This window comes from Pinus tabuliformis, chromosome J (genome assembly GCF_031772625.1).
Source record: "Pinus tabuliformis cultivar Carrire ecotype Pingquan chromosome J, CPIR1, whole genome shotgun sequence".
In the NCBI taxonomy this organism is placed as follows: domain Eukaryota; kingdom Viridiplantae; phylum Streptophyta; class Pinopsida; order Pinales; family Pinaceae; genus Pinus; species Pinus tabuliformis.
Window position 1 is genome coordinate 1,289,387,966 of NC_142295.1, and position 13,818 is coordinate 1,289,401,783.

General features: G+C 32.2%; 1 protein-coding gene and 1 pseudogene across 1 annotated transcript; one reads left to right on the forward strand and one right to left on the reverse strand.

Annotated features, from left to right (window-relative positions):
• The first annotated feature begins 277 nt into the window (after positions 1-277).
• LOC149231989 (uncharacterized) lies at positions 278-3,940 on the forward strand (annotated as a pseudogene).
• A 6,692-nt stretch (positions 3,941-10,632) lies between these two features.
• On the reverse strand, positions 10,633-11,106 carry LOC149231990 (uncharacterized). The gene has a single exon (XM_089381802.1). The coding sequence runs from the start codon at positions 11,104-11,106 to the stop codon at positions 10,633-10,635; it is 474 nt and encodes a 157-aa protein (XP_089237928.1).
• Between the last annotated feature and the right edge of the window lie 2,712 nt (positions 11,107-13,818).

Here is a 13,818-nt window from a genome sequence, read left to right on the forward strand (position 1 = left end):
TGATGATTTCGTTAAGTCCTATGAAACGCAAGCCCTAATATGCCGTTTCAACAGTTTTTGGCCTAAACCTTTGGATCTCTTCCATTGGATCTTCACCAGCTGGACCATGGAATGCGACATTCATCTATGTTCAAAGGGGTTCTTTATAGTAAAATTTACATCCAAGGAAGTCAGAGATACAGTCATCAGTACTGGTCCGTGGTTTTGGGGAACAGCGGGGCTGTTTATGACCCCATGGTTTCCAGATTTTGATCCAAACAAAATGACTGTATCCAAAATGCCGGTCTGGGTGAGACTATACAATCTTCCTCTTCATTTTTGGAATGAACGAGTTTTGGAAAGCATTGGGAACAGCATAGGGAAATATATCAAAACAGATCTGGAAAGGGTCGATGAAAGAATCTACACTTTTGCACGTATATGTGTGGAAGTAGATCTAAGTAAAGGGCTGTCGGACAGTATAAGGCTGATCTACAAACAACAAAACTGGTTGCAAGTCCTAGATTATGAAAACACCGCTTTCAGATGTAGGCTCTGTAGGCAAACAGGACACTTGCAAAGCTCATGCCCAGAAGCCAAGAAAGTTAACAGTAAAAAGAAGCAGAAAGGGAAGCAGAGGAAAGGATGGCGATTTTCACCCCCAGATTCAGAGGACGAGGCATCAGAAGCAGAGGAGGAAGAGATCCCCGCAGAAAAGACCGAGGTTTCTCAAGAAATGGAGAACCAGGAAGGAACCACATCAGACAACAAGGATATACAGATTCACACAGAGAAGTCAAGCAAGGGTATGATTATGGGAGGGATCAAAAGGCATCACCACTCAGATACTTCAGATTCAGATAAGGAAACTGCCTCTCAGAAAGCAGAAACACAGCTGGTCATAGCATCGATTGAGCCCACTCAAGGAGAGTGGCGCAAGGTCGAAAAGAAAAAGGGGAGAAAACCCTGATGGGTGAGACTTAACTCACCATTGGAATGCAGTTTTCTCCCCTCCTTATCTTCCCTCCTCTCTATCTCTTTCTCTTTCTCTAATACAGTTACTGTGTAATGTTGCATGTGGTGCGAAAGCACTGGAGCCCAATGGGCATCTTTTCAGAAATGCTTCAAAGCATCTGCTAGTGTAACTCTTTATTATTTTTTAATAAAAAGTTACTGTTTTTTCCTTTGGAAAAAAATATTGATATCAAATTTATTTTAATAATGAATAAGTATTATATATTAAATTGATACATATATATAATTTTTTTATATTTTTTTTTAAATTTAAATTTTATATTTTATTTTTAGTCCTCACAATTTATAAATAAATTGTAAAAATTTAATCTTAGAATTTCAATAAAAAAATAAAGTTTTATAATTAAAAAATAAAAAATAAAGTGAATTTCAATATAACAATTTCCAAAAAAACTTTATAAAACTTCATAAAATGTTTTACAAAATTGAAGAGTCAAAAAAATTTCCCTCATAAAAACAATATAACCTGTGAAAATATAAAAGTTATATTTAATGAACATTTCCCATTAAAACTAAACTTATATAGATCACTAATCTATAATATCACAGCATAATCCCCCTATTTATGTGAAAATATAAAAGTTATATTTAATGAACATTTCCCATTAAAACTAAACTTATATAGATCACTAATCTATAATATCACAGCATAACCCCTCTTTCATGCAGTTAAATGTTAGATTAATTGTTTTTTTTATTTAATAGGTTCAAAATGTATTTTTGATTATATCACTTAATTTAATTCCTAAAAAATCATCTTAACCATTTTAATTTTGCAAATTAAACCATTTTAGTATTTTGATAAATGCATGTATGATTTCTAAAACCTTTTAATATTTTTGTGAAAATAACATTGGTTACTTTTATTCTTCATTGTTCTTACATGGTTGATAAATTATATTGATTTTTCAATGAGACGTGCAATTTTTATTTTTATTTAACAATATTATACAATTTTATAAATTATATAGTGATTTATAGTTATTAACTTTTGGGATAGTTAAATAGATTTATAATTATTAATATTAAGATAGTTACTGATATTTATAATTATTAATATTTTGAATAGTTTTCAAATATAACTTATCTCTTTTTGTGTGAAATTAAACGTAATTTTGGAAAATGTTAATTGCATCAGGTAGATAAATTATATTGAGTTTTCATGAGACTTTAACATTTTTTACTTTTCTTCTCTTCTTTGTTGTTCTTACATTATTACACAACTTCATAAATTACATTCAATTTTCATAGGGATTTATATTTATTAATTTTTGGAATAGTTACTAATTTTTGCGATAGTTATAAGTATTTAGAATTATTAATATTTAAAATAGTTTTCAAATAATTTATTTTATTTGTGTCAAATTAAACGTTCAAATTTTGGAAAATGTTTATATTATTTTTTTCAATAATTATATTATGAATTTAATAAAAATAATAAATAATAAAAATAGTAAACGTATTTGTGATTGGTTTACAATATTAAATGATAATTGATTTGTTAGGAAAATGAGTCTAAATAGAGTTCAAATATTAATAATACACATATTAACAATGTATTTTACTGTGATTTAAAATATATTATATTTTTATTTTTTTTGTTTCTAATTTATTTTTCTTTAATAAATTAGGTGAAATATAATTAATATTATATTTTATTCATTATTGTTTAAATAGACGTTCTCTACCGTAATATGGAAGATGTTGTAATGTCATGTACTATTATACTATGTAAACATTTTGACTCAATCAAATTAAATAAAAACAAAAATAAAATAAAATTAATAAATATATCTATAATTATAATTAATAATTAAATCAGCTTAGATCCATTTTAACTTTTGATCTCTAATCTTCGAGAGGGATCAAATTTCTTGAGATGCACACCTCTTTTAGAGTGAAAATAGATTTGATCCCTCACCGCTCTTGGTATATCCGAACTTAAGATGAACCTAGGTCAGTTGCCTTGAGAAGCGCTCTCCAGCTTATTATGGAAGATATTTTATAATGTCATGTTATGTTATCACTCTCGGCCCTTTATAAATCCTGAATTAAGATGAATCTAAGTTGGTTTATCTCCAACTCCACTTAATTTATAATTCACCTCGATATAAGTATATTTACGTCGATAGGCGCTTCTTTGTGGGGTTGGGGTGGGAAAACATTATTCACCCCATCCAATCACAAGCTTCAATTTTCATCATCCTTCTTCCAATTAGAAACGGGCATGTGGTCATGTTTTCGTAATAGATTCGATGAATCTTGTTTCAGAATCGTTTCAAAAGTTTGTATAGGTAACACGACAAGCAAGAGTCTAGAAGATGATAAGGGTACCTGAGGAAAATCTTTTAGGGTCCAATCAGGTGAGGGTGAATATTTTCCAGTAGATAACATACAAGAGCTCAACTAAACGACTGGCCATATCAAAAAGAATCCTCTCTGAAAAACGTTAAATTGATAGTTGCACCAAGGGGAGAAGATAAGGTGGTTTTGTATTTCATGAGCTTGAGAGGAATAAGGAACAAAATTTAGGATTATTGCACAGTGAAATTGATTCTTCTAGGTTTCAAGATATTGGTCAATGAAAGGGATATTTCCATGCATTCTCCTTTTTGGGAGGAATTGAAGGATCTTTTGGGGAAGCCTATGTCGATGCCTAGTTTTCTTATTGGGGGGAAATACATCGGTGGGGTTGAGGAAATTAAAAAATTGCATGAAATAGGGGAGTTAGCTAAGTATCTAGAATGCTTCCCAATGTAGGCTCATTCCAAACCCTAATTACTGTGACATTCGGTTCATTCCTTGCCAAAACTATGACTATGATGGTAGCTGCAAGATTTTTACAGAAGAGGAAGGTTAGGGTATTTTCATTAAGTGTCACCAATTTAATGAAAATGGGCTCATAAGGCGCCTTGTGTGTTGTTGAGGTTTTTGTGAAAATTGAAGCCTCCTAGATGTTGTATATTCACATTGCAACATTTTTAGATGAATGAAAGGGGATTTATTCTCTTATTTTGGTAATTTTCATGGTTTGTTCAGTCTCTCAATTATTCTTGGTAATTTTGGGCTTTTGAGTGCTAGATTTTTCTATAGAGGAAAAATAATCCAAGGACCTTAGAGTTTAAGGAACAAGCATTGCTTACATGTTGGCTACTTATTTAACCTTGCTATTATTTATCTTGAATTTATAGAAAAAAAAATTAATGTATAAGCTATGCTGCAGAAGGGTTCAAGTGCCTTTGAATACCACTCTTCAGAAGCCTAAAAATTACGATGTTTATTTTTTAATATCAGGGGCTTTGAAGGCTGCAAAAATGCAAATTGGGTTTCTTCAGGGGAAAATTTGGGAGGTTTTTAATTTTTGTAATTATTTCTAGTGAATTCTTTAGTGGGCTATTTTCTCAAGAAGGAAGCCCTTATATGTTTTGATAAATATTTTAATGAAAACATATTTGAAGGAAAAAACTGTTTTTTTCATGTGTGGAGATTGTTTAATTTGCTTCCATTAATTTTTTTATTTTTACGAGTTAAAAATTGCAATAGTGCATGTTATTTTAATAAGCTGTAAATTAGATTGATGTTTGTGCAAACCTAAGCCTCCTACAGTTATATATTCACACTGCATCATGTTTAGATGAATGAAAGGGGATTTCCTCTCTTAGTTTGGTAATTTTCACGGGTTTTTCAATCTCTCAAAGATTCTTTGAAATTTTGGGCTTTGGAGTGCTAGAGTTTCCTACTGAGGAAAAACGATCCAAGGACCTTAGAATCTAAGGAACAAGCATGGTTTTCAGGTTGGATGCTTTATTAACCTTGCTATATTTATCTTGAATTTATAGAAAAAAATTGAATTTATAAGCTATGCTATAGAAGGGTTCAAGTTCTTTTGAAGACCACTCTTCAAAAGCCTAAAAATTACGTTATTTATTTTTTAGTATAGAGGGTTGTACAAGAGGTAGAAATTCAAATTGGGTTTCTTTAGGGGCAGATTTGCAAAGGCTTTTAATTGTTGTAAATATTTCCAGTTAATTCTTTGGTGGGACATTTTCTTAGAAAGGAAGCCCTTATATGTTTTAATATTTTTTTAATAAAAAAATATTCGAAGGAAAAAATTATTTTGTTTGTATGTATGGAGATTGTTTTATTTTCTTTCGCTAAATTTTTTATTTTTACTAGTTTAAAATTGCAACGCATTTTATTTTAGTAAGTTGTAATTTAAATTGATTTTAAAAAGTAAAATTACTAGAATGTAATTTTCCTAAGTACTACGGTTAGGAAATTTAACAAATGTGATTATAATAAAAGAGTCTTTGAAATTGTAGATGTGGAGCTTGAGTGGGTCAAAATTTAAGCTACTATTCTCAAAGATTTTAGATCATGTGATTATAATCAAAGAGTCTTGGCAATTATAGATGTGGAGCTTGAGTGGATCAAAATTTAAGCTATTATTCTCAAAGATTTTAGATTTTGATGTTTCTATCAAGACCCCATGATTTAGAGTTTTCCTTTCACCAATCCAATGACTAGGGGAAGTATAATTATGTGTGATTGAAATCAATATAACATGATTGAAATGATGACATTAACAAAACAACATAAATTCATCCAAACTAATTTGGTACAAAAAAAACAAGGTCATCAATTCCACTCTCATCAAAGGCTTATATTGCCTCTTCCAATTGCTCGAACACTAATTGAGCTTACTTTTAAATGCAGTAATTACTGGAGAGGCTCACTCATTTCCTTGAGCCTATTTTAAAAGCACAACTATGGTACACTGAACTTTAGAATCAATTCTCTTCCCTACTTCTTTAATTTGAGCTGCAAAAAAGCCCCCTTGAAATATGTAACTAGTAGAACAAGAGTAACAATGTGTTGGTAATACAATCTCTTTGTGTAATTAAATTATTTGTCACTTCGAGAATCAACTTCAGGCCAGGGATAAAAATTATAAAGGAGATGAGGCTCCTTTTGGGACCATAAGGGACAAGGACCTGACATGTTTTACAATATTGAGCCAATTGAGTTTCTGATCTCTATTTCCCTCAACTGAGATTGCTCATAGAGATTTAAACCCTTTCTTATTTATTTGAATGATTTTATTCCTTCTCATATCAATTCCAAATAGGAGTTGTCTATAATGCGACTTTTTGAAGATTCCGGTGACGGAATCCGGCGGAAGAATTGAGGTCAAATCTTGATTTCTTGCAGTTAAAATGGTTTTTTAACTGCATATTTGGATTCAGCACCCTGAAAAACCCCTGGGACGCTTTCATTGTGCAGAAACTAGCTATCAAACTTGCGATTCCAATAATTCCTGCCGGATTTCGACCGGAAAAATCCGCCGGAAAGGCTTTCAAAAAGTCGCGTTATAGACAACTGCTTCCAAATATATGGGACAGTGCACTCATTTAAATGAGGTATATCAAGATAACTTCATTAATAAAATCTCATGTACCACATCATAAATAAACATGCATCAAGTTGTTAGTCATGTTTCAACCATATGCATAAATATCTCCCATAACCTATCCCTAAAGTTTTTGACTGATTCCATAAAATCATCATTCCTATGTTCTCTCGTTGACCTCATATTTCATAGATAAATGTAGAAATTAGTGTGCTCAAATTCACATAATTTAGACATTCTTAATCACAAATACAAGTTAACCTTACATCCCCTTCATAAATACTTGTAATTTCAATATTCAAGGGTGGATATGAAGGATTAACTCCTAGTTTTTATTAATATGTCTAAATTATATAAGTATACCACACATAATGTCTATATATGAATGAAATATGAGGACAAGGATAGAATTTAGGAATGAGGATTTTATGGAATTAATTGTAAGATTCATGGAGAGATTATGGGAGATAGTTATGCATATGGTTGAACTAAATTATGACATTGTTATAGTTACCTATTCTATATAAAAGGGCCTATTATACGATTGAAACATACAAAGGTATGAATAATTGAATATAATTCCCCCCTTGGGGGTTTATTGAGTATAAAATACCCCTGCCCTTTGCTTGAAATATGTTTGAGTGTATTTGCGGCTAAGTATTTAAACCAAACATACAATACATCACTAATAAAACTTTGATTAAACTATAAAATATCTAATGGACCCTTATCTTTTACTAAATGCCCATGTGCAATGCAATCTTTCTTAATTAGAGACTACAAACAAAAAGAAAAAAAGAACCCTGTCAATTCATCTTGAAGCTATGGCATACAACAAAGAAAGATTTAAATATTTTTGTAATGCTAATTTTGCATGGAAAGAGATTATAAATTATTTTACCGTTAGTTCCACTTCCATTTTCATTTTTTTATATCATGTATGATGTGTTAAACTGTTATGGAGATCCATCTGAGTTGAAACCTCTTACATATGGACTTTGAAGCTAGAGTCACTGCTGGCAAGTATAACTTCATCTTACTTTATTCTACAATTTTTTATTATTAAGAACCTCATTACAGTAGCTCTCCTCACAGAATTCCTGAATCATTGGAATGTAAGTATTGTCGTTTGTAGGTAAACTTTTCTTAACCATTTCTTTCGAGAGTTTTGTTGCATGTTCTCCATATTTTTTCTTGCAGAGCCCATGGATGAGGGCATTGTAAGTGAGAACAATCTGATTAAGACCTTTGGTTGATTTTTCTTCCCGTACCTAGAAAGTCTCCTGCATATTAACCCCTTTGTTGTAACCAGTAATAAGAATGTTAGAGATAACATGATTTGATTTTATACCCTTTCTACGCATCTCTTGTAGAAACACTCATGCCTCTTCTGTTAGTCTGATCTAACAAAGCTCATGAATAAGTGTGTTGTAAGTAACATTGTTAACAAAAATATCTTTCTTGTCCATCCCATCTAGGATCTTAAAGGCCTGTTCCAGGTTCCCTTTGTTGTAACGACCATCAATCATGGTATTGTATGTAATCACATTAGGAGTCACAAAATTTTTAGAAATTTTCTTAAACAACCAATCTTTGTCCTCCGTCTTACCTTCCTTGCAAATTCCATAGATGAGAGAGATGTAGGTGACAACAACGGGAAGGATGTCTCTACTAAGAATTTTGGCATGTATTTTGAATGCCTCCTCTAGCTCCCATTATTTGCAATAAACATTAATCATTATGTTGTAAGTGATACCATCATGAGCCAATCCCATATTAGACATTTATTTCAAAAAAACGTTTTTGGTTTCATAATTTTTCCCTGTATGGAAAGCCCATGAATAAGAGGATTATAGGTGAAAACAATAGGCTGTAATCCTTTTTGGATAATTGTGTCTCACAGTTCAAAATATTTTTTCATGTCACCCTTGTTGTAGTACCCATCTATCAATGTATTGTAAATGGAACTATTTGGTGCCAAACCCTTTTCCAACATGTCATGAAAAACCCTAGTTGCCTCTTAAATGCTTCCTTCCATCTTTACACAGTCCACTGATAACCACAATATAACAAAAACCATCGATAAGAGTATTCTTCTCAGGAATTATTTCCAGTAGCTCAAGACCAACTTCCACCTTACCTCTTTTAAAAAACCCATCAATGATGGCATTATACAATATGACATTCGGTCTACATTCCATCGCCTCCATGTCCTCCAAAACTTTGTTTTCTTTCTTATGTTTCCCTTATTTTCATAAAGCATTGATCATTATGTTGAATGTGTATATATTGGAAATGACCTTGCACTAAGGCATTTTAGTGTAAATCACCCAAAGAGTATCTATGCCATTGGCCCTTAACAGCGCACTGAGGAGGTGTTGAAGCCTCGAAAATCACTGCAACAACATGGGGGATGACCACCCAGTCCAGACCTTAAAGCAACTCCTTTTCCGTTTGGAATGGTGGTTCTGACTAGTTCAACTAGGTCCAGTTACTTTCTCTCAATCTCCAATGGCTTTAAAATATGACTTTCATTCACTAATGGAAAAGAGACATCAGATCAACCTTCTTGCTGATCAGGCAAGAAAGTGATCCTTAAGCTGATTTAGGGTTCAGCCAATCCACTACTAAAGTTTGCCTCTTTGGGAAGAGGACTTAAAAGAATGTAGAAATTATTCTAAATGCAAACTTGTCCTAAGATGCAAGCAAAAGAAACTATCTTAATCCTATCTCAATTAGGCAGATATAGATCTAACCCAACCAAGAGCAGATATTTAAAATATTGAAATTTAAATGTCTCGTTTATAATGAATATCAAGTTAATGAAGTAGTTCAATTAACTGACATTATGGATACCAAACACATCCTATTGAGACCTTTTAACTGAAATAATCAATCAACAACACTCAGGAAGAAGTTCACAAAATGATATTGATCATTTAATCAGTAACTTGAATTATTAAACAATAATATGCAGAAGAAGTTCACAACATATCACTATTTATTCATCCAATATTAAAAGACAGATTTATGAGTAAATAGTTACTCAGAAATCAGAATTCAACCCATAAGAGCAGAGATAAATAACAACATAAAATAGAAGCAAATTACCCATACCGACAAAAGTGCACAAATATGTAAGTAAATTGACACCATTCTTGTTATCATAAAATAAAACCAGCATTTAAAACAATAGTATTCGAAATACTAATTTATTGAATCCATTTCTCCAACTCTGGTCTCTAATAGTCCTTTACAATGTCTAATCTTCTGCTTTCAAAACCAAAGCTACAATAGTGCAAACTCTGTTCATTATACATAACTCAGGATGTAGAAGAAAAACCTCAATAATCCCTCGATCTGAGATTCCACTCCTCCCACTACAACTCCAAATCCCTATTACAAAGTGCTTTTAGAATTCCAGAATTGCAGAGGAGAGCAACCCCTATTACATTCTGCAATCTGCTATTTATAATATTTGCAAAGGAATTCTTGAGATGAAAGTTTATTGAAGAAAATCTGCCCAATCACTTTTATTTGCTCAAAATTCCAATCTTTTAATTGCTGGAGCATTCTCATTGATTAAAATCTTTCTCAATATTTTTTCCATTGTTTTCCTGCAAAAAGAAATCAAAATAAATTAAGATGCAATCAATAAAATCAAAATATCATTTCTGGCATTTAAAACAAATTCAATCAAATTCTATTTAAATAAATAATTGAAAATAAAATATAAGTTCTCTGTTTTTTTTTCCGAAGAAAAAAGCATAAACTTTTTATTTATCATATAAAAAGTTTACAAATAGTTGATATCTTTTGCAGTCCTGTTGGCACCCATATGTGCTATTTGTACATCTGATGAGTAAATAACCCAAAGCATAAAACTCCGTCCCTTTACGGCTGATTGATCTGTCCTGTAACTCGCTAGTAGAAGCAAGTATGGTCTTCCTCCCTACAGGAGGCTTTTAAAACAAAAAACAGAGGGCGTGTATACCCCGGGGTCTCCTTTGAAAAAGGAAAAACAACCCCATACAAAAATATATAATGAGTCTTTGAGTAAAAACTGAAAGCTGTACAGAAAGGTTTTTTGATTGTTTGTAGTGCTGCATATATATAAACAAAAACGTGTAAAAAGACATAATAAAAAACTGAGTGCAAAAAATCCTTTAGCCTACGGGACTGCTGACAAAAAAGTGATATTTCCTCGATCATAGAGGAGGAGTAAAAGGAGCCTGATGTGAAGAGAAAGTCTGCCCTTGTCTAGATTCTTCTATTGACCATACACCAAGATCTTGCTGTAGACCAGCCTTAGAAAGCTGCTCTGCTTCCTCGTTCTTCTCCCTGTAGATGTGGCAGATAGATAAACTGTTAAAGGATGACTTTAAAAACATGATTTCTTCTACAAGAGTCTTCAGAATCTGATTTTTACAGGATGCATTTCCATTAACCCATTTGATGACATTCAAAGAGTCTCCAAAGATTTGAATTGTGTAGATTTGTCTTTGAAGTAACCAGCAGAGGAGAAAGCACAAAGCAGATAGCTCAGCATAGTTGTTTGTACCAGGAGCTAGCCCTACAGAAGCCTTTAGAGTATGATCATGGTCTAAGTGAATGCATATGCCGGCCCCAGCTTTGTTATTCTGAGATGCTCCATCAAAGAATGCCCAAGGAATGCCCTCCATTATAGAGACATGCTTTTGTTTCTTTTGAGTATCTTTAGGAACAGGGATCGGGATGGCAGAGTAGATGACAGCACAATTTATGGCAATGGTGGCTGTGGGAGTGTCCTTTTCTTGAAACAGACATTTATTTCTTGCTAGCCATACTCCCCAAAAGAAAATAAGGGGCAAGTTCCTCATGTTTCCCTCCGGATAGGATTGCCACCACTTCCTCCAAGATTCCTCCAATGGACCTAGACCCCACTGAGCTTTTACCTTAAGTAAACAGGTTACCTCCTCCCATATTTTTTTTGTGACTGAACATGCTGTAAAGAGATGACTGATTGATTCCTCTTCTGTCTTGCATAAGGGGCACCTCCCAGGCCCAACTAGATATCTGGCTTGTAAAATGTCCCAGGTAGGGACTTTTCTTTTTAAAATGCACCATAGAAAGATCCTCGCCTTAGCTAGGCATTTTAATTCCCATATGTTTTTCGCCCACCAGTCTGGGGCTCCCCATCCTTTCTTTGCCATTAAGAAGGTATACCCATCTTTTGGGGAATAATCTCCTGTTTTGCCTTGCGCCCATATTAGATGGTCTGGTTCATAATATAAGTTCTCTGTTGATGCCTAGGATGGTTTAATTGGCCAAGGATATTATTGACGAATGGATTCATAATTAGAAGAGGCTTGGACAAATGAAAATGCATAAATTAACTCAGAAAATTGATTTTGTTTTAGAAATTCGGAGTTTCATCTTCTGCATGATTTTTGACCCAATAAATGACCAAATCTATTAATGAAACCTCCTCAGAAATGTTCTCCTTGATTTTATCTTTCCAATGAGCCATCCTAGACCTCATTTGGCCAAGTAAAACTCATTCTATGAGCTTTCAAAGTTGATGAGTCAAATCTGGCATAAATCTAGAAATTCTGTTGCTGGGCTAAAAATCAGAATTTTAATTAAAAATCTAATCCTAAGTTAGAATTCTAATTTAATTATTAATTATAAACTAAATTAATTATTAATCTAATTAACTATTATAATTGACTATTTATAAATTAATTAATTTAAATAATTTTTAATTTTTAATTTAATTTAATTTTATATATTAATTAAATTAAAATTAATTATTTAAATCTTAAATAATTATTTGTAACTTCAACCCACCATTATCCTACCTCTTTATTCATTCCTATTCCACTCGTATGAGTGAATTTGGAAACTCAAAACTAAATGAATCATGCACCAAAATTAATGTCCCGTTGCCTTATGACTTCGGTGATCGCATATCGGTGAATGAGGGTTATCGCAGTTTTTTTAAGAATGTTCCGATAAGAAATTTGCGATGAGAAATTTGCGATGCGATGCATCGATTGTATTGTTAATTTTTATTTTAATATTAAATCATTTTATCTTAATATTCCATTACCATTTCACTTATTCGTAAGAATGTTAATTTAAAACAAAACAAAATGTAAGTTTAATGAAAACTAAGGTTAATGCTCCAAGTCCTTTAACCTTTAGCCTTTTCGCAATCGCAAGAAACTTTGGATCGGGGTTTTGTTAAAAATGTTGCGATAAGAATTCTCCGATGCGATGTAATAAAATTCTTTTTTATTTTATATATATTTTTTATATCAAATTTTAATTTAATTAAATTAATTATATTTTATATAATAATTAATTTAAGATTTAATATTAAATATCAATATTTTATTTTAATGAAATTAGTTATGAAATTATCTAAACTACAACCATTCCGAAAATAAATAAAAAGAATAAAAATAGCATTTTTAACCCAGACTAGATAAATGATGGGACTTCAAAGGAGTACCATTTTCAAACCAGTTGACCAAATGAAGCGAAACAAATGTCAATGGGAAGCTTATAAAAAATCGATTCTAACAAAGCAATCAAAACAAGAATCCAAAGAAAATGAAAAATTAACAAAAGCATAGGATAATCAACTAAATAAAATTGCTAGAAGGTGTTTAGTCAAAATTTTATAGAAAGGGTCCCCATTATTTGAAGTGAGCACATCAATAATGGGGCGGTTGTGTTTTTACCACAACAGGAGGCTATTGCAGGTCTTTACTGCAGGAATAAATCCATAATTTCTTGTCAAACCAAATATTTTGACCGTAATCTCAATCATGTCGAACTATGTCGAGGTCTTGATAAAAAAATCAAATACCATAGGGGTATAATTGAAGACCTTGTAAGTGGAAATGAGGGTATAAAAAAATAGTTGGACTAGTACAAAATCAACATTTAGGACTCTCTACAGAAGCTTTTGAGCAGAAGAGTGCATCCTAGCCTTAGTGAGAATGTGTATGACAATAAAAAAGGACTGAAGATCATGCTTTGGTTTCAGCTGACTTTATACCCTATGGAGGAATTGAAGAGCCAATGTAGGGCTTGTTTGGAGCCTTAGCAGAACTTGACCAACATGGTTCAAGGCAACTCTCAAACCCATTTCAAGGAGCTCATTCCATCTATGTTATGAGATGGTTGTGTGGATTTTTTAAATAATTTTTTGAGCTTTTGAGCTAATTTAGAGGCATGTGATGTCATCCAAAATTTGGAAGATTTTGGGTTAAGTGGTTGAAACAGTTGTACTTTTTCCAAAATAGAGAATTTGTGATAATTTGGTGGACTTCTCAGACAAGTTTGTATTTTGATCTTTTGAGCTAAGTTGGGGCGTTTTGATGTGTTCCAAAATTGGGGGGAGG